This window comes from Triticum urartu, chromosome 1A (genome assembly GCF_056163025.1).
Source record: "Triticum urartu cultivar PI428250 chromosome 1A, HENAU_Tu73, whole genome shotgun sequence".
NCBI classification, from domain to species: Eukaryota; Viridiplantae; Streptophyta; class Magnoliopsida; order Poales; family Poaceae; genus Triticum; species Triticum urartu.
This window is the reverse complement of record NC_141873.1, coordinates 20378575-20405975: the sequence shown is the minus strand read 5'-3', so window position 1 is coordinate 20405975 and position 27401 is coordinate 20378575. Positions and strand designations below refer to the sequence as shown.

General features: G+C 46.5%; 1 protein-coding gene across 1 annotated transcript; it reads right to left on the bottom strand.

Moving 5' to 3' along the window:
* Positions 1–9811: 9811 nt before the first annotated feature.
* Positions 9812–11768, bottom strand: LOC125532596 (uncharacterized). Its single transcript, XM_087542747.1, has 3 exons — positions 11481–11768; positions 10854–11065; positions 9812–10606 (listed from the first exon to the last, which is right to left on the bottom strand). Exons 1-3 carry the CDS (start codon positions 11722–11724, stop codon positions 10004–10006), a joined length of 1059 nt encoding a protein of 352 aa, XP_087398873.1. The 5' UTR covers positions 11725–11768; the 3' UTR covers positions 9812–10003.
* Between the last annotated feature and the right edge of the window lie 15633 nt (positions 11769–27401).

Genomic DNA, 27401 nt, shown 5'->3' with positions numbered 1-27401 from the left:
TCCCAGATACCGATCACTAAGGGATTCGTTGTGCACATTTAGAACATTCTTCATATCATCTCTCATCGCTTGCGGGCATCCTCTATTGAAAAAAATCGAAGACTTGTCATGATTTATCCTCTGCCCTGATGCCAAACAATATGTTTCCAGTAGGTTTGATACCGCTACTGCCCCTTCATTCCCTGACTTAAAAAGCAGCAGGCTGTCATCTGTGAAAAGAAGGTGGTTAACGGCCGGAGCTGTGGGTGCCACCTTCAATCCAACAATATTTGACGACGAAGAACTGATTTTCAGGAGGCACGAAAGGTCCTCCGCTGCAATTAAGAAGAGATAAGGGGATATCGGATCTCCCTGCCTTATACCTATGCTCGGCATAAACTGATCAAGCCTTTCACCATTAAAGAGCGCCGAAAAGGAAACTGACCGCACCATGCTCATAACTGTTTTTATCCAAGCTATGACAAAACCTAGCTTACCCATGATGGCTTCCAGATAGTCCCATTCCAACCTATCATATGCTTTCATCATATCGAGCTTGAGTGCACAGTAGCTGTTGGCTTTCGCTTTACTCCGCTTCATAAAATGAAGACACTCATACGCACTTATAATATTATCCGTAATGAGCCTTCCTGGGACGAAGGCCGATTGCTCCTCTGATATAATATCCGGTAAGATTTGCTTGAGCCTGTTTGCAATAACTTTGGATGCCACCTTGTATAGAACATTGCATAGGCAAGATGGTAGGATTTGTTACCTTGGGAATAAGAACAAGGATAGTACCGTTGATACACTCCGGGCTGTCCTCCCCTCTAACAATCCGTAGCACTGCCTCAGTCACCTCCGCTCCACAAAGCTCCCAGTGTCGCTGATAAAAATGTGTCGGAAAGCCATCGGGACCCGGCGCCTTGGTCGGGAACATCTGGAACAAAGCTGTCTTGACCTCATCGCTAGAGTACAGGGCACACAACATCTCATTCATACCCGCCGTTACCTTTGATGGGACACTGTTTAAGACCGTCTCCATGTTGCTCACCCCCTCCGTGGTATATAACGTCTTGTAGAAATCATTTACCATGGCCTACAACTCCTCCGGATCATCTGTTAGCACCCCTAGCGAATTCTTCAAAGCTTTAATCATATTCTTCTTTCGGCGAATGCTTGCCCGTAGGTGAAAGAACTTGGTATTCCTGTCCCCCACGGTGAGCCATTCCACTCTTGATCTCTGCCGCCACATGACTTCCTCCCTGTGGTACAGCTCCACCAGTTTTTCGTTGATCTTGAGCTCAACGTGTGTTGGTGCAGTTCGGCTAGCATCTGTTCTGAGCTTCTCTAACTCCCCCTTCAACTGTTTGATCTCTTTGCGAACACTCCCGAACGTATCCCTGTTCCATTGCCCCAAATCTTGTGACAGCGTTGCGAGTTTAGCTCTGAGTTCTTCAACTCCGGTGGCGGCTCCAGGGTTAGCCCATGCCTCTGAAATCATGCTGCTCCACGATTCGTGACCCTCCCACATAACCTCGTATTTGAACGACTTTGGCCTTGGGTTAATCTGTTGCTCTCTATTCATTCTCACCAAGATAGGGAAAGCGAGCTTGCCACTCCGCCGAGACCAAGGCCCTGTCGAGCCGTACCCTAGTAAATGTTCCTCCCGTGACCTTTTTTATGAAAGTCCATGGAATACCGGCAAAGCCAATGTCTAGCAACATGCAAACATCGACGACATCTCTGAATGCTTGGATTTGTGCATTGCTGCGTTGTCCAATTCCTACATGCTCTTTCGGACGTAACACTTCGTTGAAATCACCAAGACACAGCCAGGGGAGGTTGCTCAAAGTGCTAATGTTTTTTAATGTGTCCCACGTCTGGTGTCTCAAGTGAGTTTGAGCTTCGCCATATACTACTGTCAACCTCCAGGGATCACCTCCTGGTTCAAGGACCGAGCAATCAAGGTGATAGTCAGAGTAACCCAAAATCTCAACATTTATTCCATTGTTCCAAAACATGCCTATTCCACCACTTCTACCACGACTACTAACTGCATAACCATGTTCAAAACCAAGAGTTCCTGCTAAAGCTTCTACCCTCGAGCCTTCAAGTTGGGTTTCTACGATACACAAAAGGGTAGGGGCAAATTTCCTCGCGAATTCGTGAAGTTCCCGAACTGTCGCGGCTTTGCCCACGCCACGGCAGTTCCAGCAGAGTACACTCATTGGGCTCGGCGGTTCCTGTCACTCGGGCCCGCCAACTTTGGGTCGATCTTGCTTAGCAACATGTTCTCCACCGCTGAAACCTTTTCCGTCTCCGCCACCATCTTTTCTCGCTTTGACTCCTGTATTGCACTTGGGCTAGTGGGCACCGCCGGGGGAGGCAATGCAAGCACAGTCCCTTTTGTCAACGCCGACGGCTGATTAGAGATTGGGGGCGTAGCCTGGCCATGGTGCACCGCTGGTTCCGAGCCCCTCTTCCTGATCCTCTCAGCATCAAGCATCTCCAAATCTTGTTCGGTTTGCTCTGCGTCAGTCTCATCATCCTGAGGGCGTCCGCCCCCTCTTCTTCCAGTACAGCCTCCTCTACGGCCCCCCTGCTTCCACGGCCGCCACCAGGGCCGCCGCCTTTCCTCATGAACCAAGACGCCCTGAGCTCCTTAAAGACAAGAGCCGAGGGAGGGTGGATGCCTGTTCCATGTTCCTTGAAGAGGTGTCCCAGCATACCGCACACCAATCCGGAAGCTTCTCATACTTGACCTTGTATATCTGCCTCTCGCCACCCCTTATCATGGATACAACGTTCTTGAGGGGTTTGGTGACGTTGATCCGTACCCAGACACGGTAGAAGTTTCCCGTGAAATCATGCGACTGGGACTCAGTGAAAAGAACCTCTCCCACCTTTGAAGCCAGGGATGGAACCAGATGGGCGTAAAGGAGTGGTACATCGTGAATCTGGATCCAAATCTCAATTGTGTCCAACCTGACGTTCGACGGCTTCGTCACCCCGTCATATTCCTTCAGGATGACTGCATCTCCGCGGAAGTGCCATGGTCCCTCATGCATGACCCTCTCCCAATCCCCTAAACAGGAGAATTGGATTGTATAAAGATTCTCTCCCAGAGGCTTGAATTTGGCTTCCTGCGCAAGATCCCACGCAGCTCGCATGTTTCTGAAAAACCAAAATTGACTATAGGGTTTTTCAGAGTTAACCCTAGCCACCGCAATCCACCGAGCCGCCGCCTGCGGAGCCTCCTTCTCATCGAATACCACATCATCGAGATCTTCCTCCTTCAAGCCCAGCTCTTGCATCATCTTTTCAACGTCACTGACCCCCGCCGAAGCCGAGGATCCATCTGCTGCCATGTTGAACCCTAACCCGAGATTAGATATCGGGTTTCTGGAGCTGCCCTATGCCCCCGATCTTCCCACACAACCAGCGCCCCCGACCAGGGAACGAGCAGGTCCCCTAGCGAGCGAGGAGAACCAACCGGGGAGGGATTCGCGAGCGGGGAAGGACAAGTCTCGACAGCGGCGAATCGCCCCTCGAGGAACAAAACCCTAACTAGAGGGAAAACACGCAAGTTCAATTCCTTATGGCTACAAAAAAAATTTTCTCCCTCAGTGAGGATCTATGGGCCGAATGCGCAGGAGGCCCAGTAGGGATTGCGGATGACGCCCAATACATCCTGAGCGACAGAGCAATTATTTTTGCCTTTTCCTGTTCGAGTGCTTCTAGCCACTCGAAAAACACGTCCTACTAACCAATGGCCAACGTGAATATTTAACAACATACTGCAGAATTCGGATACATTTTTTAAATTGTTTGAACTTTTCAAGAAAAACTATGAATTACTGAATATTCTTGGAAATGTTATTTTTTTTAAACAATTACAAAATAGTTTTTTCAAAATTTCATATATTTTTCAAAAAACACGAACAAGATATGAAACATGAACATTTTTTGAAATTTACAAAAAAAATGTAAAAACGTGATCCTTTTATAAAAACATGAATATATTTTGAGTTTGTCATTTTTTTCGAAAATGACAACGGGTTTTGAACATTCAAAACAAATTTAGATTTTCATAATAAATGCGCATATTATTTTGAATTTATGAACACTTCACTAGAACAAGAGTATTTTTTGAACATGGAACATTTTTCATTTTTTTAATCTCGAATAACTTTAGAAAATACAAACTTTTTTGAAAAATTGGGACATAAATTTTAATGTTCTGAATATTTTTCAAATCCGGAACAAAACTTTTAAAATTTAAATATCTTTCAGAAATTTGAACTAAATTTGAAATTCTATTTTATTGAAAATTTTGAATTTATAAAAAATAGGAAAATAATAATAAACTTGGAAGGGAAAAAACAGAAAAAAAGGAATAGAAACATTAAAATAGAAACAAGAATAAAAAAGGAAATGGGCCGGCCCAATCTTGGGAGCCCAAGGCAAAGCCCGACTATTTGCCGCCTAGGGTTTCCTAGGGCAGCAGTACGCGTCGGCCGACGGATCTTTTTAAAAGATAGATCCGCCGCCTCGTGAACCACTGGATACAATGCGGGACAGCTCTCAGATTCAGCTCCTAGCTTTGCAACAAGGGTGATGTTGTGCTTTGGATGTTCGCAACAGAGTTCGAGTTGCGGAACTTTTGCAATAGAAGTTTTGTTGTAGACATTTTTTTGCAACAGAGCTAATGTTGCAGATTTTTTTAGGCAGTGCTATGCGTCCACGGATCTGCATCATCAAGTGGTCGAGCAGCGCTCTTCACCTTTGCAACAAAGTTTATGTTGCAGGAACTTGCGACAGGCACTACTAGGAAAATGCTTATAGGTAGAAGTTTACCAGTAGCGCCTGTTTTTGACCCCACGCCACTGGTATTTACCAGTAGCGCTGGGTAGAAAACATGCTACTACTATTAAATAACAGCAGCGTTTGTTAGCTTGGGCCGCACTGCTGTTACATGGGCCATAGGGCAAAAACGGTAGCCCACTTACCTATAGCATTTGTTTCGAACGGGCGCTATAGCTGGTGGGCTTAGCAGTAGCGCCGGCCTCTACCCAGTGCTACTACTAGGGGAAAAGAAAACCTGCCCAAGCGCCCCCTCACTCTCACAATCGATCCCCTCCGCCTGATGACGCCGTCACGGTTAGGGTTCCTCCCCGGCCGCCTCACCCCCGTCGACGGCGTCGTGCGCCGCCACCACGCGCGGTTGCCTCTCGCCTCCTCCGACGCTCCAGCCCCGTAAGTCCCCCTCGATCTCCTCCTCCCTGCGCGCGCCACCACTAGCTAGGCTCCAATCAATTCGTCGCGGCGGCTCGCCATTTTTGGGATTTCGCGTGGGGGAAAGGGATTTAGGGATTGCACGGTGACTCCGCGCTTCGATGCGATGTGTTCCAGGCTTGTTTCCTCGCGTGATTGGGGAGACATTAGAGAGAGGGGTTAGGTGAGACAAGTAGAGGCTTTTTGTTCCTCACCGAAACTTGGGTTTCAATTCTTGATTAGCAGTTTAGCACATATAATTGAAACTTGGGTTTCAATTCTTGGCAGTTGTCCCTGGAGCAGTGGCGGCGGCGGCGGTGCCTAGTGGTCTAGGGTTTAGAGAGGGGTTCTTTCCTGACACTAGGGTTATGTCGTGAATGCTCCTCCTTTCATTTGAATGATGTTGATTGTGCCAGTTCTTCTTAATGGTCTAAATGTTTGTATCCTCGTGATGAGCTACCCTATGTGTGAATTTGATCCACTAGCTTCTTTGTTGATGCATATAAAGATATGACCAAGAATCCCTCACTGTTATGTGGTTTCATGAAAAAATCAATGCTTGATTCGATACTCTTTCAAGTTGAAGAGAGTGTCTGTATGTGGTGATGCTCAAATTGCCAAGTTGTTATGGTGCGCATTTGAATATATGCTAACGCCCGTTTCAAAAAAAAATGCTAACTGATATGTCTCATGTCTCTGTTTTCTTGAATGCGAAAACTGACTTTGCTGTGTTAATTAGGACAGGTTGATGCTATCTTTTGTCCGTGTGTACGATTGTTCTTCCCTTGTAATAACTCTTAGTCTGGTGCTTATATTTTGTAGTAGAAAGTGTTGGCTACATTTTCACCCACTTTTGAATTCTATATTAGGCTCTGTTTGGGTTATTAGGCTCTGTTTGGGTTACATGATCTCTATTTGGTTATTGTCTGAACTGAACTACAATTTAGTTGTTATTTTGCTTGCCATGTGAACCTCATGTGTATTCTCTATGATGTGTATATTATTCAAAACCTGATGTGTGTATTGAAAACTTTATGTTTAATTTTTGGATCGTTAATCCTTTAATCATATTGCTTTAGGGAAATGACGCCACCACCACCACCACCACCATGCCGACGGTGCAAGTCAAGGTGCGCCAGCAGCCTTGCAACTGGCACGTTGTTCGGCATCTACTACCAGTCGAGTTTTCTTCATGCGGCGGTAATAAATTATATGAAACTAGTAACCACTATTTTGTTTTTAGTGTTATTGGCATTAATGCATCATGTATATATCATTTTGCTTTTTGCACACAGATCGTCACATGCAATGTGAGGTCGGAATTCAACAAGCTGACCAGAGACTCTGTGACCTTTGAGGCTCCTGGGGGCCCCTACACTATGGAGGTCGAGATAGGACGAAATATGACGCGGGTGGGAGGAGATGGATGGGTCCGTTTCATCGCCCACATGCATATCACTGGTGGTGAGTTGATCAGCTTCTCCTTCAGAGCAGAAAGACCCAAGTTGGCCATGATTTATGTCAACAAAGCATAAGATGATGAAGATGATGAGGCTGATGAGGATGATGACGACCCACTTGGTGAAGCCATCGTTGCTCAAAGAATGAGGTTGAGCGAGGAGGAGGTGTGCAACCTATGGGACATCATTCCGCCATGTGCTGACTTCGTCGGGGTGCCATTCGTGACCCACCTGACAAGTACTAATTTCTATTTACCACATGCTGACTTCGTCGGGACATCATTCCAAGTTTATTTGCACTGGACTTGTCTTGATTTCCATGAATATTGCCTCTGACTCCTTTTTTATTTTTTATTTCTATCTACCTAGTTGTAGCGTGGGGAGAAAATAGGACGCTACTACTATGTGATGATAGTAGTAGTGTTGGTAGAGAAAGAGGCGCTACTACTAAGTATTTTAGCTACAACACTTGTTTAGAGACACGCTACTGCTAAATAATAGCTGTAGCGCCCGCGCTACTGCTATGTAAAAAACCAGCGCCACTAGTAAGGTTTTCTCTAGTAGTGAGAGATCATGTTACGAAAACTTTATACTAATTGTTATGTTTAAGAAAACTTTTGCAACCGAAGTTGTGTTTCAAAAACTTTTACAAGAAAGTTCATGTTGCAGAAAAATCACCGCTCGCACATCACTGCACTGTTGTGTTTTCGCTGTAGCATTCCCCATGTTTTGGAAACATGGACGATGTTGCGATCCGAGACTTCATCGATCGGCTCTTTTGCAAGAGCAGAGCTCGTAGCATCGGTGGCGGGCGACGGCCGTCGTCGTTGCAGCATCGCCGTTTTTTCACCCTCGCCATCCAACCCCCTAAGCTGCCATCCTGAGCCTCGTGCAGTAGGCGACGAGGAGTGTTGGCCCTACAACAACTGGCTTTGGTTTGTAGCAGCAGGAGTAGTGGATGGTAGCAGGAGCTGGCAGTCGTGACCTGCTTACCTGAGTGGTTTCAATCTTAAGGTAACATCTGGTTTTTGGCTGGAGGAGCAATCGTATTGTCATGAGTGGGAGCTTGAAATGGATAGCACGTGCTAGTAGAAGGGATGAGCAGCCGGAGCTTGTGAGGACAAGGATGCACTGTTACGTGCTGATGTTTCCAGAGAGAGGGCGTGGGAGGTGGGACCAAGTGGGAGCGCCAGGCAGCCATGCGATTGAATCCGATCCGGCGGCAACGCATCTGGCCGATGTCCACCACGGATCAGCCAGCTGAGGGAAAGAGTTTCCCAGTTTCCTAACTGCCGAACGGACGCACACAAATTTAGTACCACCTCAAATAGGAATAAAATCTTTTCGATGATGAACGGATGAAAAAATCGAAGAAACACACCTTACTTTATTAGTAGGTATAAATAGATATACAGATTGAGACAAGATGCCTTTTTTTTGGGGGGGGGGGGGAAGGCCAACGATTTACTAAAAACTATGAAAATGTCGTGGACATATTCAAACAAAAAGCAGCCCAGCGCGGCCTCCCTGCTTCATTTATGCCAAACAAAAAATCGTGGACATATTCAAATCCAAGACAAAAATCTAAACATGTACTAAAAACTATGAAAATGTCAATTAGCTAAAAAATATGTGCTAAAAATATTTTATTACCATTGCAATATTAAAAGACTATTAAACAAGGACTTAGGAACACAAAATTATAATGGCCATGCTCTAAATTATTAAAAGTGAGGCAAAAATTGCTAACCATCATAATTGAATCGAAAATTATATACAATTTGCCATGAGACATTTCAAGACTTTCCAACAAAATTTGCATGGGCATAACTATTTACAAATTTTTTATGAGTACCATTTTCGAAAATATTGTTTTTCGTACAAACACAATTTTTTTGGAAGTTACCAAGTGTATAAATTTAGCATCGCGCATGAAAAAAGGAATTGACATGTTATGTGTAATGAACTTGCCATATTGTTGATTGTAGATTTATTCATAACAGCCCTCAAGGTGTGCAAGAACCATTGTTTTTGTGTTGTTTAAATAATGATTCGCAGAAAATCGATCAGGTGTTGAACATTTCTTAAATTATGGTAAGGAGAAGCATGCATGTTGATGCTCATCAATGCGTTCAGAACAACTAGTTAGGCCAAACAATCAAGAGAGTTGCAACCAACTGTTTTTAGAGGTAGAGATGGCAATCATTCAGAAGTTCAGAATGAAGTGGCAAATATTACAACATACTGACCTTTATCCTCTCATCGTGCTAAATCTATGTAGCCAAGTCAGCAATTCCAACATTTTCCTTCTTCTTTTTCGCGGTAATTCCAACATTTTCCAGTGCACTTCTCATCACCACCAACTTCACGTACTAGCATATTTAGAACAAGAAATTACACTCATTCATAACTTAAGAGCAAAATCATATACTGTAAAAGTCATGAGTTGTTTGTCTTGGGCTAATGACATTCACATATGTGATAAGAAAGGCACTAGGTAATATACTTGATTTAGTGGGAAAATAAACGTATGCCCTTGGTAATGTACTTGATTTAGGAGAAAAATCAGCACAGATGTCGTAAATTAGCATATCCACATATGCATATGTGGAGGCATTGCCAGAGGCCCAGAAGCAACACCATTTATAAAAAAGAACATGGGAAGAAAAAGTACCTCTGGCGGCATGGTGTCTTATGATCACTTCCTTTGTAAAGATCCTCAAATTTATTGTGTACCACCAAATTTTTGTCTCTTGAACAGGCAACATGGATCCAAAAATGAAGCCTCATTCAGGAAAGAGACGCCTTCTCTACAAACACGTGGTTCAGAACTGAGAACATGCAGGTGCCTCCTGCTTTGCTAATTGAACCATCTTCCTAGTTGTGCATCAGAAATTAGTTCATAAAAACAGCAACGAAATGCAATGCAAAGCCATCTTCCAAATAATTTAATTTTCAGGATATTTAGATAACACATAAGTGACCATGAGAAATCAATACAAACCATAGATAAATATGATAGAAAAGTCCCTTAAAGTGACATATATATGTTCATATTTCCGCCTAATACATCTCTAACAAAATGCCAAGTGCACTAAACTTCTTTAATTATGCCAAAAAATTAAACCAACAAATTCAGTATACGACTCCACCATAATACATAATAACTTAGTTCGCTACTCATTACTTATAATCCATCAATCTACTTAATAACAATAATGTAACTTAGTGAATCACATCATTGCATCACTCCATTACATCAGAACTAAGTTTACTAAGCCACGGGATTAGAGCCTAAAGTCCATCAAGGACCAGACAACCCTGAATCCGAACTTCCCAGCACCACATGTAATTTCCTCTTCATCTGCACCAGTGCGGTGTGGAGTGAAATCAAAGGTTCGTTCAGCACAAACACCAGCAGCCACATTATTGATTTGAAACACCACTGTTCTTTCCAGACAGATAGTAATGACACTTCGCCGCAGTTTGATAACTCCACTTTCAGCACTTGTAACCACGCCATCTGCTGTGCTATCATGAATCACAATCGTTTGTTCCATGTCCAGCTTGTGAGCTTTATCCGCGATGCCAACTGTTATATTTCCTTTAAAAAGCCCCTCAATGAGCTTGATTTCAATGGTGCACTCGGCTGCGTTCAGGACAGTTGTGAATCTCACTTCCATAGTGCTAAGCCAGCTCTCAAGGGTTTCCCTTCTAACCACGACATCTTCCTCTCTAGACAGTACTCGGCCATCAATATTTATTAGACCCTTGCTAAATGGCTTGTCTGGAGACACTCCATCTTCCCTGATTTTAAGATCTATCTCTAGATAGATGAAATCAACCAGCACTAGTCCTCGACCTGGGCCAGTTAAAATCAGCATTCCATCCTACGAAAAGAATGGTGCGAGAGATTAAAGTATGCTCATCCAAATACTGCTCAAAATGAAGACTGGAAGCATGCCATAAAAGCTACTCCATTTATAGGCAGATGACTATCTGGATCGACAATCACTACTTCACAAGCACTAAGATGACTCCTGTTCATATATTTAGATGTCTATTAACAGTTGATATTAAATGCATCATCGAGTAAAATGAAACCCGATTGGAACAAACTTAGAAGCAAGGATGTACCTTGTTGAGACGCTGGCAATCATCTCTACTGCGGTGAAAGAGATAAATGCACTTGTAGTCAATGCTGTCTCTGGCAATGACACGGCCATAGACATTGACTGGGAAGCCTACATCTGAGGAGACTATGCTGACGGAGAGTATGTTTGCAGAGTCTTCTAACCCAAATTCTTCTTCATAGATACTATCGGTGTATCGCATTGGAGGGACAGACGCTGCAATGAATAAGCAAAACAAATCTATCAAATTATTTCATCAGAATAAACAGCCCTTCTTTCCATTTCTATCCCAGTGAGTTAAACGTTATAATATTCTTATTTCACTTACGAGTTAAATTTGAGAGAAAACTATAGTCCCACCATTTGTACAAAGTTGATATCAGTTTTAGCAAAATACAGTGATCCCTGTTGTAAATTGATACATATGAATCAAAATCCAAATAAATGAATCCATATTCGTTGTTTACTGGTATGCATTAATATTTAATAATGAGCATGGCATATCAGAGCATTCTCATGCAGACGGTTATACAGGCTAGCCATACATACTGTAATTCAGTTCGCATACTTCGGAAATTTACAAATATCAACCAAGGAAACACAATTGTGGATGAATATGGAGGCTCCTTACACTCTTCGTTGATGTCAAAGACGGAGAAATCTCTGAGAAAGAACCGGGTGTAGACGTCGCGCTCGACCTTGGGATCATACTCGATGATGGAGTCCATGACCGCATCGTGTGCCTCGCGTCTCCGCCGGTTCTCCTCCGTCTTCCGCGCCTTCTCCTCTTCCTCCCGCCGACGCCTCTCCTCCTCCTTCTCCTTATCCGCCTCCATCTCCGCCCAGTCCTCCTCGTCAAGGAAGAGAAACTCCATGTGCACGACCTCCTCCTCCTGTGCAGAATCCTAACTCGCCGCCGCCGCTGCCGCAGCCCGCCGAGCCAATCGAGCTAACCCTACAGCGCAGCTGTCGACCCCCTTTCCTCTTTGTTGATTCTTTGGGCTGGGCCAATGGTCCAACTGACGTGTCAGCCCTTAATTAAGAGAGTTCGGGGGCCCGGGGCAAAACTAGAATCAGAGGCCCTTAGCGTAGAGCATAAAATAATATACAAAAAAGATATTGTATTCTTAATGATATACAAAAAAGATTGCCTCAAAAAAATATACAAAAAAGATATTGTATTCTTCGCTGAAGGCAATACAATAATTTTTATTTTATACTCCCTCCGTCCGTAAATACTTGTCAGCGAAATGGATGTATCTAGACGTATTTTAATTTTACATACATCCATTTTAATCCATTTAAGCGATAAGTATCTCCGGCCGGAGGAAGTACAAGTCTCTTCATTGGGTAATCATAATGATAAAGCTGCTGGACATAATTGTTTTATTCACTGATAATCATGGCACTTTAGCCGATAATCACTTACATTTTTATTATCGATATTGATGTCAGCATTATATTATGTAAAATCCTTGTCTTCTAATTCTATAGGGAGAAGTATATTTTTCGTCCCTCAACTCTTTCAGAAGTATAGAACTTATCCTTCAACTTCAAAACCGGCAAACCTTGGTTCCTCAACTTCTTAACCCGGATAAGATCGACTTTCAAAAAAAAACCCCCGGATAAGATCGGTCCTTTTGTACCACTTTTTGTGGTTTTCATCCGACGTGGACACGGTTTTAACTAAAAACATGACACGTCATCCGGGCTAGACTGCCACACCACGAACAGCGATGGCACTGTATGTTGTGTACATGCTCGGCCATGGTGGCCTGGCTCACGGGGTGCTGGCCTTCTCCATGCTTGCCGTCCAGGTCATGCGGCCAGCACGGGCAGGGCCGCAGGCGCCAGGACGGTCGAGCTTTACGTACCAGCAAAATTGGCTTTGGATGCTCACGTGAAAATCGAGCTAGATGATCGCCGGCAAGACACGCACGTACGTACATGATGTTGACCCCTTCCCGGCGGGGGAACATGCGAGTAACACGCGCACGCGAATCATGAGTTATGCCCATAAAAATGTGTCATTCGTGTCCTTGGTGCAGGGAGTTGCGTTTGAGCCGTGCTGGTGGTGCTCGACACGCGTCGCCACAGTCTACAGACGGCGGTGAACGCGGCTTGATCACGGTCATTGTCGCCGACGCGCCGCATCCACGAGTCCTGGTCGAAGGCGGTATCTGCGGGCGCGCTTGGAAGAGGAGCAGAAGGTTGTTGGATTTAGAACGCTAGACCAAAACACCAATAGCAACCTATACGTATAAGCCAGCTAGCAAGCTAGCAGCTTAATGGATTCCTTTTGAAACAAGTGCACGTACGTCTTACCTGGTAAAGCTAGCTAGCGATCGACTCGATCGTCACTTCAGCGGATCCCTTCTTCGGCAACAGAAAACAAATCGATGGATTGCAACAGGCTCGTCTCGAGCCTGATACTTTATTGCTTTTTCTGATCGGGAGTTTACAGCGTGGGTTCAATAGGTATATAAAGAAGCTAACCTGCCCCTATACAAACCTACTCGGTGACTATTTCCTGTCCAAGCCGGATTAGGACGTCGTGGTTAATTCCAATAATCACCTCCTAAATACGATGTCCTTACTTTACAGTTTGGACGCCGATCCTTTCTCGTATTTCTAAGAGCTTCTGTCGCCTGAGAGACATCGTGAAAATATCGGCAAGCTGATCTTTCATGTTCACATGCTGAACCTCAATCATCCCTTTCTTAATGCACTCCGGGATGTGGTGGAACCGGGTATCTATGTGCTTACTCCTCTCGTGATGAACCGGATTTTTGCACAATGAGATTGCAGTTTGGTTGTCGATCTTCAATGACACCTTCTGCACCTCCCGCTTTGCAAGATCAGCTAGGAGTCTTCTCAGCCACACTGCTTGACAAGCCGCCGTGCTTGTCGCTATGTATTCTGCCTCGCATGAAGATAGCGCAACCACCTTTTTCTTCTGAGAATTCCAGCTGATAGGATTTGGGCCAAGGTAGAATATCATGCCCGTTGTGCTTTTCCGGTCATCCACATCACCTGCCATGTCACTATCTGAGTATCCACAAAGGATCAATCCTTCATTTCCATTTCGGTACGTGCAGCCGAGATTAATAGTGCCTTTCACATAGCGCAAGATTTGCTTGACCGCGCTCATGTGTTCGGTTGTCGGATTCTCCATGAAACGACTCACGATCCCGACTGAATAAGACAAGTCAGGTCGGGTATGCACAAAATATCTTAGGCTGCCCACAACGCTTCGATACATTGTGGTGTCCACCGGCGGATTTGAGCTACGCTTGCTCAACTTGTGGCGTTGGTCCATTGGAGCTTGTGTCTCGTAGCAATCTGTCATGCCAGACTTGTCCAATAACTTGACCGCATAAGCTGATTGACATAGGGAAATCTCTCAAGAGCTTTGCTTCACTTCGATGCTTAAGTAATAGCTGAGTAATCCCAGATCTCTCATGCTAAACTTCCTCTTCATCTGTGCCTTGAAACGTTCAATTTCTTGCGCGCTATCTCTAGTGATAATCAGATCGTCGACATAAACTCCAACTAGCAGGTTTGATCATTTGGAGTTCTTTGTATAGACCGCGTGCTCGAGGGGACATCTCTTGAACCCGAGCGAGATCAAACTTCGGTCTAACTTTGCGTTCCAAGCTCTTGGCGCTTGCTTCAACCCGTAAAGTGCCTTCTTGAGTTTGTAAACTTTCCCTTCTTCGCCTTTCTTCTCGTAGCCGAGGGGTTGTTCCACGTACACTTCTTCTTTGAGGTCGCCATTGAGGAAAGCGGATTTCACATCCATATGATGAACTTTCCAATCCTCTTGTGCTGCCAAAGCTAGGAGCACTCTCACCGTCTCGATTCGAGCAACCGGCGCAAACACTTCCTCATAGTCAACTCCTTGACGTTGTACATAGCCCTTTTGCGACGAGTCTTGCCTTGTACTTCACAATGGCACCCTTCGTGTCCTTCTTCAACTTGTAAACCCACTTCAAACCTATGGCCTTTTGGTTCGGAGGTCGGGTTACCAAAGTCCACGTGCCATTGCTCTCGATCGCCTTCATCTCCTCATCCATGGCGTGCATCCAACTTGAACTTTTGCTCGCCTCTACGAAGTTCGCTGGCTCCTCAACTCCGAGTAAACACAAATCGGAGTACTCAATCGTAACTGGCTTTGCGTACTTGTAGACTTTCTTGAGGGTCTTGTAGCGACGAGGCCCGGAAGAATCCGTTATGGCTTGCGAAGGAGGCGACACAAATTGTGTCGGCGTCGATGCACTTGAGGAAGACGGTTGAGTCTCGGGTGTGGTAGATGCCGGGTCGTTGGCATCCGCGTCGTCGGCGTAGTCGTCGTGATCGTGACCATCATCTTGATTGTCATCATCACTATGCGCCTCGTTGTCGATGTCGTTGCCGAGATCTCTACCCGTGTCTTGCGCGTTGTTGTCGCTATCACCTTGCGACCCATGCACGTCGGCGTCAGTGTCGGCACCATGATGATCACTAGCATTGTGGTCACCTTGGTTGGGCGTTTTGCCAACCACCTGGACGTCCTCCCCTGCATCATCATCACTTGGAAATTCAACTGTGAATATGTTACCGTTTGGAGCATCGTTGGCTGTTGCGCTCCAGTTCCACGCTTGGTTTTCTTCAAACACGACGTCGCGTGAAATCCGCTTTGTTCGTGGATCGTAGAAGCGGTATGCCTTGGTGCCAGAACTCCTCTCGTATCCGATGAACACCATCTTGGTGCTGCGATCGGCAAGCTTTGAGAGATGCGGCTCCGTCGTCTTCACATGCGCCACGCACCCAAACGTCCGAACATGAGACACATTCGGCTTACGTCCGTAAATTGCTTCATACGGAGTCCTGCCGATCACTGCCTTCGTTGGAGCTCGGTTGAGAAGATAGACCGCCGTCGAGACAGCTTCTCCCCAAAAGGTCCCTGGCAGGTTCTTGCTCTTGAGTAAACTTCTCGCCATGTCAATGACAGTTCGATTGCGCCTTTCAACAACCCCATTCTGCTGTGGTGTATAAGGTGCAGTGAGGAACCTCTTTATGCCAATCTTCTCGCAGTAGTCGTTGAACTCATTTGACGTAAACTCTCCGCCGCGATCTTTCCGTAGAGCACGAACCTTCAGCTTGTGTTCCATCTCCGTTGCAGCCTTTAACTTCTTGAATGCTTCAAACGCCTCATCTTTAGATCGTAGGAGAACGACCCACATATATCTCGAGTAGTCATCTACCACTAGGAAGAAATACTTCTTTCCTCCGTCAGTTCCTGGGGTGATAGGGCCACATAGATCACCATGGAGCAGCTCGAGTACATCACTTGCATGATAGGTAGACTGAGCAGGGAACGGCCTGCGGTGCTGTTTCCAACCAAGCACCCATCACATACTCGATCAACATGGTCGATAAATGGCATCCCAGGTACCATCTCCATCTTCAACATCTTCTTCAAGGCGTAGAAGTTAACGTGTCCAAATCTAGCATGCCATAACCATGAATCATCATCACTCTTGGCGAGCCAACACTCCTATTGAGATTGATCAAGGTTGAGAATATAGAGCCTGTTCCGTGTGCGGTTAACACGGGCTAGCACGTTTCGGAGGTTGTCGAAGATCGTCATCACTCCGTTCTCAATATCCACCTTGCATCCATTCTCGTCAAGTTTCCCGACAGAGATGATGTTGTTGCGAAGCCTTGGGATGTAGTATACTCCGGTGAGTATGCGATGTTCTCCTGTGAGACCCTCGAAGAGGACAGAACCTTGCCCGTAAATCTCCACATTTGAACCATCACCGAACTTGACCGAGCCTTGAACATCATATTCCAGCTCGAGGAACTTCTCCTTGCACCCCGTCATGTGGTTACTGGCACCTATGTCTAGATACCATGACACATTCTGGTTTCTGGATAATTTCGGTATTACTTTCTTCTCATGAAGTAGCACCTTCCGGATTGGTTTCACAACCGTTATTTGGATGAGATCACAAACTTTGGCCATCAGAAGACCTGGACGTTCGTCTTCCTGCTTCGCCAAATTTGCCTTGATATTCCTCTTGTTAGGCTCTGCGAGATCACAAACTTCGGCCATCAGAAGACCTGGACGTTCGTCTTCCTGCTTCGCCAAATTTTTCTTGATCTCCCGCTTGTTAGGCTCCGGACAATCCTTTGCAAAGTGGCCCATCTCGTTGCAGTTATAGCACTTGATCTCGGACATATCCATGTTCCGTGGCTTCCGCTCTTTAGATCGGTCCGCCTTACCACGACTTTGTGGCTTGCCTTTCCCTTTGCCTTCTTCGGTTTGTCCGCCGCGCTTCGCATTGCTTGAGCCTTCGCCAAATTTGCGCCTTCCTTTGCTACTTGGGGACTCCCAATCTGCGCGCGAGTACATGAGTTGGCCACTACCTCCTCCGTTGCCTTTTCGACAGCCACGAGCATTCTCTTCCCACGTCCGCAAGCGTCCGATCGCCACCGTTATGGTCATGTCGTCGATGTCGTAAAGCTGCTCGAGCGTGCCGATGATGTATGTGAATTTATCAGTCACCGAACTGAAAAACTTCTCCACAATCTCGGCTTCCTCGAGCTTTGCACCAAGCGCTCGGATCTCTCCCACCAAAGTAGTCAGACGCATGGCATAGTCGTTTACCGATTCAGTTTCCTCCATCTGCAACTTGTGAAATTGGCGCTTCAGCACTTGTGCCCGAGCCTTCGTGACGCAATCTTCTCCGATCCTCATCTCTTTGAGTGCGTTCCACGCCTCTCTTTGTCTCGAACTCCGCCAATGTCATCAGCATGGAATCTGGCACAGACTGGGCTATGGCGGCCATGGCACCTCCGTCGCACTCCTCCTCGACATCGTCGTCCGTGATGGCCTCCCACACTCGAAGGGTTCGGAGAATAATCTTCATCTTGACCGCCCACACGCCGTAGTTGGCGTCGGTGAGCATCGGGTGCTGGATGGGGATGTTGCGATGCGCGTGAACGTTGGCGCCGCCCATTTCGCCACCACTAGTCGCTGACTTGCCGCCCTTTTTCACCTTGTCGCCGTTCTTGTTTGCCTTGGACCCGCTGTTGCCAGACTTGACCGACTCCTTATCGCTGTCCGTGATCGTAGATCGTAGATCGTCAAGTTTCTAGATACCAATTGTTGGATTTAGAACACTAGACCAAAACACCAATAGCAACCTATACGTGTAAGCCAGCTAGCAAGCTAGCAGCTTAATGAATTCCTCCTGAAACAAGTGCACGTACGTCTTGCCTGGTAAAGCTAGCTAGCGATCGACTCGATCGTCACTTCGGCGGATCGCTTCTTCGGCAACAGAAAACAAATCGATGGATTGCAACAGGCTCTAGACCTCGTCTCGAGCCTGATACTTTATTGCTTTTTCTGATCGGGAGTTTACAGCGTGGGTTACATAGGTATTAGGTATATAAAGAAGCTAACCTGTCCCTATACAAACCTACTCGGTGACTATTTCCTGTCCAAGCCGGACTAGGACGTCGTGGTTAATCTACTATCTATCTACTACCCCAATAAAAGCACGAGAGGGCGGAGAACCAAATCATCCTATCCATCGAAACCTGCAATCTGATGGTGTACATCCCTCCATGATACTAAATGTGTTTTATGCTTTAATTACCCATCATGCCATTACGTTAATTAATTACCCACCATGCCATTGGGTTAACATCCTCACGAACATGTCGCTGCCCTCTGTCCTCTCGCGACCACGCCGTCGGGGCAGTTTTGGCCACCACCCCCACTGCTCGCCCACATCTTCCCTACAGGCTCCCCGCCAGCCACCACCTCGACCCGTGCCTCCATTTGCACGCGCCACCGGAGCGCCGCCTGTCCGTCTGGAGTTCCTCACGTCGCATTTGACCGCTCCACCGCCGGCCTGACTGCAGGTGACGGCGCTCATCGCCGGTGAGAGGTGCGTGGATGCTACCTCTGCCGCCGCCGCCTCCGCGGACTTGGACGCACGCGGGGCAGCCGCCGGCGAACATGGCCGGACAATGGTCTCCTCCCTACCCTCGTCGACCTCTCTGCTGCCAGCTCCGCCCTCCTCCTGCCCTATCTTCTCCGCCTCCACGTCCACGCGCGCCGCCGGCCGAGTCCCGCTGTCGTCGCCATGAGCCGCCGGCGCGCCATGAGTGGGCGTGCCGCGTGGAAAGTGGTTGGGCACCACGCCTCGATCCCTTCGTCCTCCTCCTCCAGAGCTGTCGGCGTCCACCGCGCGCCCCCTACTCTTCTCCACCAATCTGGCCAGTCCCCACACCTGGAGCCCCTGCGGATCGAGGCGTCTTCCACGTTCTGACGGCCGCCCGACGATGGCCCTGACATGATAGGTCGGGAAGTGTCTATATGGTTGACTGATCGAGCGATGTGTTCATTTTTTATTTTATTCTTTGTGGCGGATCACGACGATGACCCTGACAGGAGAGGAGGAGGAGGACACGGAGAAGAAGGGACGAGAGTTAGACATGGACGTGCACTATGAGGCAACACGCCGCTGTGTTCGCCCTGCATCTTCTGATCTATTCAGCATTCGTGTTGTCTTCGGTTTTCCTCTGTAAGTTTGGGTCTGTAACTCTGTATGCTCACACCCCCAGTCTATGTCGCTTCCTCTAATTTTGTGGACATACAGACACACAGTGTTTTAGAATGATGCTGCTTCAGAGTTTCAGTTCAACTCACTCATACAGAAATACATTCTATCGCTGGCTAAGCATAGTACGAACTGGGTGGACATGGAGTCAAGGACATGGCAAGGAAGTCAAGCAAGTGGTTGATTTGCTCTCTTCTTCTTCGTTTCACCATGCTGCACCCCTTCTAGCTTATTAGTCGTTTGTTTCATCTCTTTTCACTGTACTAATCTGCCAATATTTTCCTATCTTTGCAGCGATTGACTAATGTTTAGTTTTAGTTTTATAGTAGACCAGAATGGATATTGATCTACAGTGTTTATTAACGGAAAAAACATTATACATGGTCTTCTCAACTTTAAGGTCATAACCGAATCAGCTTAGCTGTTTATAATATATTTTCCCTGTCACTTTTAAACTCTTGAATTCGCCACACCAACCATCCTACAATTGTGTAGGAATTCAGTTAGCACATCATAACATGTTATTCTCTTTCGATAATGCTTTGTTGGATTTTTTGGGAACAAGGTGGTGAAAAATAAAGGGTTTGTGGAAGCAATGGTTTGTTTTGGGATGTGGAGAATGTTTTTATGTTATTTTTGGTAGGCATGAAGACACCCATTTGTATTTGTTTATAGTAATTCACTACAGTCTTCTGATTGGACAATTACATTGATGTTCCAGCTGCTGGGCTACATGGAGATGTTTTTGATTAAAACTTTACACTACCCATTTTTCCCTGTCAAGATTAGTTTGATTTCTTCCCTTCAGAATTGTTCAGGCCAAGTCCATAAAGATCACCTTTAGTATCCTTATCATTGATGAAATTTATTTCCATCTTTCCAGTAGATTCACTATAACTATGATTGCTGATTAAGCTAGATTACTTGCAAAATTATAGTTATGATTATTCCACTTTTAATGTATTTTACAGAGATGACGGGCAAAAGTTCTGCATGTTTTAATTAGTTACAAAAGACATAGTTGGAACTAATAAAATGTTCATTATTTGGCACTTAAGTCAGAACTCGGGAGTCAGGGCAACTCAACAAGGGAAAGAGGAGCCTCAGAGGGAGATACCTGAATAACACCGGAGGCACTGTAGAAGGAATCAGAAATGGTGTTATGTTTTAGTGGCGGAGTGGCAAGACATCCGGTTAGATGACCTGCGTCCATGGTGAGTTGGTGGCTATCGACTACAGGAAGTTCACCAAGGCAATCGACATTAGGTTGGTAAATTGCTAACAAAACATGTCTAGAACTGAAAAATTGGTTTTGTTCTGCTATTTATTTTTTTTCTGACTAAAAGTAGCAGTTTTTGCTTCTGTATTAAAATTTCAACAAAAATCTATAAAGGGCTCTAAAGGAGCAGAGGATTCAAAAGAAAACACCTGACAGTTGCAAAGTGCACTTAGGTAGTAAGATCAACACAAGGGTACTCATGAAATGCCTCCATCAGGAGGCCAAAATATACACATACGAACTCCCGAACATTGCATACCGGGCAGCTTTCTTCTATTTAGGACTTAAGATACTCGATCATTTGTTCTAAGTTCAGTATTAACTTATTTTTTGTTCTGAATGATTACAAACACAATACATGGTCGTCCAAGAAAAGACTTTTTTAATTTGTAATCCTTGTGTAATACCAATCGATTTTGTTTTTGCACATCTAGGCTGATAACATCGTGAAATAAGGATTCCAGTCATCCTCCAGCCTCCTCAGCGATTTGGGCTTCCTGGCCGTTGGATCTGTGTGCTTGATCGGATCAGGGCCGTCGGATCGACCCCTGGAACGACCTCGTCCGTCGGATAAAAAAAAGTTACTGCTGGAATGAATAGTTACTCTCATTTCGTGCCACCGCACGTAAATAGCCTGCCCCGCCGGGGGCATTTTCGTCATTTCACCCGCACAGGGTATAAAAGGGCCGGCTCCCGTGGAGGCAACCCTAGCCGGCTCCCCTCCCGCACGCCTCCTCTCCCCTCCCCTCCCGCGCGCCTCCTCTCCTCCTTCCCCGTCGCAGCCCGGCCTCCTCCTTCCACCCCTCCGGCCGGCTCCTCTCTTGCTCGTGCCGCCTCCTCCTCCCCACCAACACCTCCCTCTCCTCCTTTCCCGCCTTCGCCCGACCTCCTCCTTCCGCCCCTCCCATCTGGCGCCGCCCAAAACGCCCCGCCCCGGCCCTGGGTCGTGCGCCGCCTCCACCGTCGGCAGGAGGGGGCCGCGGCGGCCGCCGCGCAGCCCGACGACCAGGAGCTCCCCAGCGAGCAGCCGTTCCCGTACTAGAAGAAGGTGAGGAATCCACCTAGCCTCGCCTCCTACCGCACTCCCGCACTCGCGCGCCAAGCTCCTCCTCTATGTCGCCGCCTGCTCCCACGCCACCGCCGTCTCCTTCGCCCAGGTCGCCGGATCCCTGCCGTCGTCGTCGTGTCCACACGGGAGGTGCTCCGCCTCTTCCTCCCATCTGGCCAGAATCGCGGCGCATGGCCTCCCACACTCGCTCGCGGCCCTTGGCCATGGCTAGGGTTTCGGGCTGTGCATCACCTTTATCGCCGGCGTGGCTCCGGTGGACTCTGGCGACTCATCTTCGTCTCCTCCCTCGCCCCTGGTGCGTCGCTGCCCGCCCCCTTTTTTTTCTAAGATTTTGGTTGGGCTTCAGATTTGATCGTAGGCTAACCTCTTTCTCTTTGGTTTTGGGCTGCAGGCGAGGATTGTGCACCCCAACGACGACGAGCTCGTGGGTGTCACGGCCAAGGGGTGCAAGTGTGTGCATGACTCTGCTTCTCTCTGCCTACTCTGTCTGTGCCCTGCTCCATTGTTTGAATAGTGTTGATTCGAGCTCATCTGAGGGTGTTTGTTGTGATGACTGATGAAGGAAGATTTCGTTGCTGCTGGCTGCTGGGTTGCGTCATTTGTGGGAGTATTGTGGCGAATTACATATTTAGATTATGGTGTGGTGATGGAAACCTAGAGAAGGAAACTGGATTGGTGCTCTAGAGCCAGGTGTGTGCCCAAACAACTGAAAAGCTAATAGAACCACTATAAATCGAGGGACAACAGTCTTCATTGTCTAATTCCCTTTGTATTTAAATCATAAATATATCTATCATCTCCTAACCATCGGCTCACGGGGACAGGACATGATCCAGGAGATGTTCGTAGTGTCAAGCCTGCTAACCATCGGCAGCTAGAGTTCCTCGATGGTTCGTGTGGCCTTAACCGCAGCTAGGCTCCCTACGCCCACGCCTCAATTCTTCTGCCTCCTCTCAAGTATATTTTGTGTCTTCTTTTCCTTATTCATTTCTCTTCCATTGTACTTTCGATGACTTCTGATGTGTGTGTCCATATTTTTGCTGATGTCATGTTTGCAGTAGAGGTAATAGCACCCCAGGTCCTTATACTTGCATGTCAGGTGATGGTTTAGTCCCTGAACTTGCAAAAATAGATTATTTCATCCCTGAACTTGCATTGGAGGCGCAAATTTGGTCCACAGCCACTCACAGCTCGATAAGTGGATGCCAAGTGGCCTGTCTGGTCAGCGCGTCGCATTTTGCACATAGCCCCCTGCCTTATTTGCTTATCAACCCGCACTTCATCACAAATGTGAGACATGTGTTGGTATATTCGTTGGAATATTCTACTTTGTCGGCAGCTCACCCTCCGCTCACTTCTCTGCTCCCTTGCTTCCTTCCCTGCTCCAGCTCGCCGCAGCCGCCAGCTCGCCGCAGCCTCCAGCTCGCCGCAGCCTCCAGCTCTCCGCCATGGTTTCTTGGAGTGAAGGTTCCAGCTCGTCGTCCGACGGCTACTCTGTCACAAGTGAGGTGAGTAGATCAACTATGACTCTGCCAGTTAGGGTTTGGGCAAGAAGGGGGGATTTTTCTGAAAATATTGTGTTGCAGGCTCCTGCTCCTGCCACCATTTTTTGCTCCGAGTGGACAGGACTTGCTCCAGATCTTCCAGCTAGATGTGAACACCAGTGTGTCTGTGAGAAGCTTGTTTCCTTTGAATCAGTTGATAGTGGAAGGAGATATCTAGCTTGTGCACAAAAGGTTAGTAGATCTACAGTTTAATCAAACTTGGAACAGCATGTTGTTTGTTAATTTAATTGAATTGTTTACAGTTAACAGCATCTTGTTTGTGTACTTAGCTGAATTTAAGTGAACTAACTTAACCGACCTTAACTCGACATAAATGAACTTTACTGAGTTAACTGACTTAACTGAACTTAACTGACTTTACTGAACTGATCTGAACTTAACTAAATTTTTCAGTTAACAGCATCTTGTTTGTGTAGTTAACTGAATTTAAATGAACCAACTGAACTTAATTGAACTTAACTGAACTTAAGAGCATATTGTTGGTGAATTTAACTGAACCCAAACTTCTTCATGTATGTAAAGTTGTGTTCTTTCTTGTTTTGTAGGAAATACCAAAATGCAAGTTTGTGGAGTGGATTGACCCTGAATGGCCCGCCACTCTGAAGATGAGTTTAGCTAGGGTTTGGGGCATGTATGATGATGAGAACAAGATAAGGATCAGTGAGAATTTACATCTTGCTGAAGAAAATCTTAGGGTTGTGAGAGAGAAAGAAAAGATGGAAAAAGAACTGAGGTTTTTTAAACTGGATTTTGCTAAGATGGTGGCTGACAAGGAGCAGACAATTACTGAGTTGGGCAATGCAAGACTTGCTGTTTCTGACCTAAAGCAAGAGCTTGAGAAGAAGAAGCTGTCTGCTAAATCTAGCACTAGCATCCATCAGGTTGTGAGGGCTAAGGAAGAGAAAGAGAGGGATGAGATGAAGCAATAGATGGAGAAGATGAAGGAAGAGATGGACAAAGTGTTGTCCCAGAGGGATGAGCTGAAGAAGGAGAAGAAGAAACTAGAGTACATGATTGGTGATTTGTTCAAGCACAAGGAGGAGACCAAGAGCAAGATAAGGAGGGTGAAGGAGATCTTAGATGAATTTGAGTAATTCATTGTTGATGTAATGCTGCCTTAAATAGTAGCTATTAATTGCTTGCACTATTTTAGTGAACTTGGTTGATTTGTATGCCAGTATCCTGTAAGGCACTGAATTTGTATGACTGCCTCTAGTTAACTGAATTTTTATCACTGCCCAAGTTATGTTGTTTGAAGGTGTTATTACATAACTGAATTTTTTGACAGTGTTACTGAAGATTCAGTAAACTGATTTTTTGACAGTGTTAGTGAATATTCAGTAAACTGAATTTTTGACAGTGTTACTGAAGATTAGTAAACTGAATTTTTTGACAGTGCTACTGAATATTCAGTAAACTGATTTTTTGACAGTGTTACTAAAGATTCAGTAAACTAAAGAGAGATGCAGTAGTACTAACTGAATAGTAAACTGAATATGATTTTGACCTACAGAGAGATGCATTAGTACAGATTAAGTATCTGCTGAATCTACAGTATTAAATTTATGCTAATTTTGGACACAACATCACAGCACATGCTATCCACAGCACATTTGTACTGCAGCATGGCAAAGGCAGGACCATGGCAAAACACAGCAGCATGGCAACTACAACAGCAGCAACATTGTAACCAAATTGAAGCAACATGACCAAAATAGCAACATTGCAGCATATCATCACCCTAACATCATAGCATAGCAGTTCAATGATAACCTTGCATAAACTTGCAGCAGTTCCCATAGCAGCATTACAAATAACTTATGTGCTGAATCTATAAACAGCACACCCAACTTAACTAAACGCAAAATAGTTCTAACTTATATGTTGAACTTATAAGCAGCATACCTAACTACTTCATCTTCTTCTTCTTTAGTCTTCCTTCGTTCTTCTTCACATCTTCAGGCGTTTGAGACGTTCGGAGCGGCGCACCTCCCCTGCAGAAGACCTCTTCACAGCCTTGTCACCGATCCTGGCCGGCTCCGCCACCGCGTCCTGCGCTACCTCCTCCAGCAACTCTTGCTTGACGATGTCGGGCACGTCTGGAAGCAGGTCCACTTCGATTGGACGAGCCCTGTGACCACCCTCCCTGGGGTCGATGACAGGCACCACCATCTGGATCTCTGGCTCGTCGTCTGACAGGACGACGACCTCTATCTCCTCCTCCTCGGAAGAAGTGCCAGTGTCCCCCCCTGTAGCCAGAGTCGTTGTCGGAGTCGACCTTGCAGTACTCGGAGTCGTCATCGTCGGACGAGTCCGCATCGGAGATGTCGTCGTGGACGAGGAGCTCGGGCTGGAATCTATCCCAGTAGACGGTGTTCACCGGCGTGGGGAGGGCCAAGACGACGTCGCGCACGCTCTGCGCCCTGGACGCGATGCGGAACGGATCCGGGTGCGGCGAGGGCGTGGTAGCAGAGCGATACATCCACCACCTTGCGCGCTGCCTCGGGTCGTCGGAGCGCGTCTCCATCATCGCGAAGCGGAGGATCAGCAGAGGCGCAACCCCCGGCCCGGGGGGCATTGCCCGCCGCTTCTCGTCGTCCGACATGATCTTGATGAGGCCACGAGCGTGATGGTGCATCATGCCGATGTTGGGGAACCAGCGCGCGATCTCCCTTAGATCCGCGCGGGCCGCCTCGTCGTCATGGGCCAGATCTTCGATCGCTCGCTGCCACGATGGAGTGTTGTCCATGGCGTCGGCGGTGGCGTTGAGCTCGACGGCGAGCGAGGGTTTCAATGCGGGGCGTTGAAGTTGGTGGAGCGACGAGACCGAAGAGACGTGGGTGGACTGGGCAGGGCAGTGGAGCTGGTTGAGTGGGCGAGTTCAGCGGTGGGTGGTCTTAAAGGGCTGGAAACCGAACGGGCGGACGAAACGAGGGCGCATAATAACTACCTAGTTACATACAACCTAACAAATCACTACTACTATTGTACTGGCATTGTTCTCAGCGTTTGTAACAATAGGTCCTGGGTTCGAGCCCCTGGCACACCATTTTTAAAAAAAATTGAATTTTTTCACAATCATTTAGGTTACTAATTATTGAAATTTATCTGCTTCTTCATTTAACTGCATATCTGCATTTTATCTGGATTTGCAGTTATCTACATTTTAAGTTAACTGCATCTGCAGTTATCTGCATTTTCAGTTAACTGCATCTTCAGTTCAGTAACACATGCATGAATAATAAGCAGCACATCCATGCATCATATAACTTAATTGAATCAGTGGCAATTTAAGCCATCCATAAGTAACACATCCATGCATCATATAAGTTAGTTGCAAAAAAGGGCAATGAATGCCATTGTGAGCCACAGTTTGCCATCAAAAAATAGGCAATTTAAGCCACTGTTTGCTTAACAAAAAAGAATGGTAGGCAATCACTACCACCAACTGGCACACAATCACTGATGTGGTGCCATGAAATCATCAGCAGGAGCATTGAGATCAGGAACTGTCCTCTGATCTCCAAACAGTAGCCATCTCCATCCTGAATATGGAACATTTGATGTTCCTCTCCCTACAGATGGAACTTCTCCTCCTGCCCAAGCAGTTGCATTTGCTGCTCCTTCTGGCCAAGCACTTGCATCTGGTGCTCCTCCTCTCCAAGCATATGCATTTGCATTTGGTGCTCCTGTGCCTCTCCCTCCAGTTGGAACTTGGTCATCTGCATTTGCTCCTCTACCTTTCCCTCCAGTGGCACTTGCTCCTCTTCCTCTCCCTCCAGTAGCATTAACTCCTCTGCCTCTCCCTGCAGTTGCACTTGCTCCTCTTCCTCTCCCTCCAGTTGCACTTGCTCCTCTTCCTCTCCCTCCATTTGCATTTGCTCCTCTGCCTCTCCCTGCGGTTGCACTTGCTCCTCTTCCTCCAGCAGTAGCAACATCTGAATTTCTTGCTCTTTTCCTTCCTCTTCCCCTACCAGCTGCAGTTGCATTGTTTTCAGCTTGTGTGCTTGCCCTTGTTTGC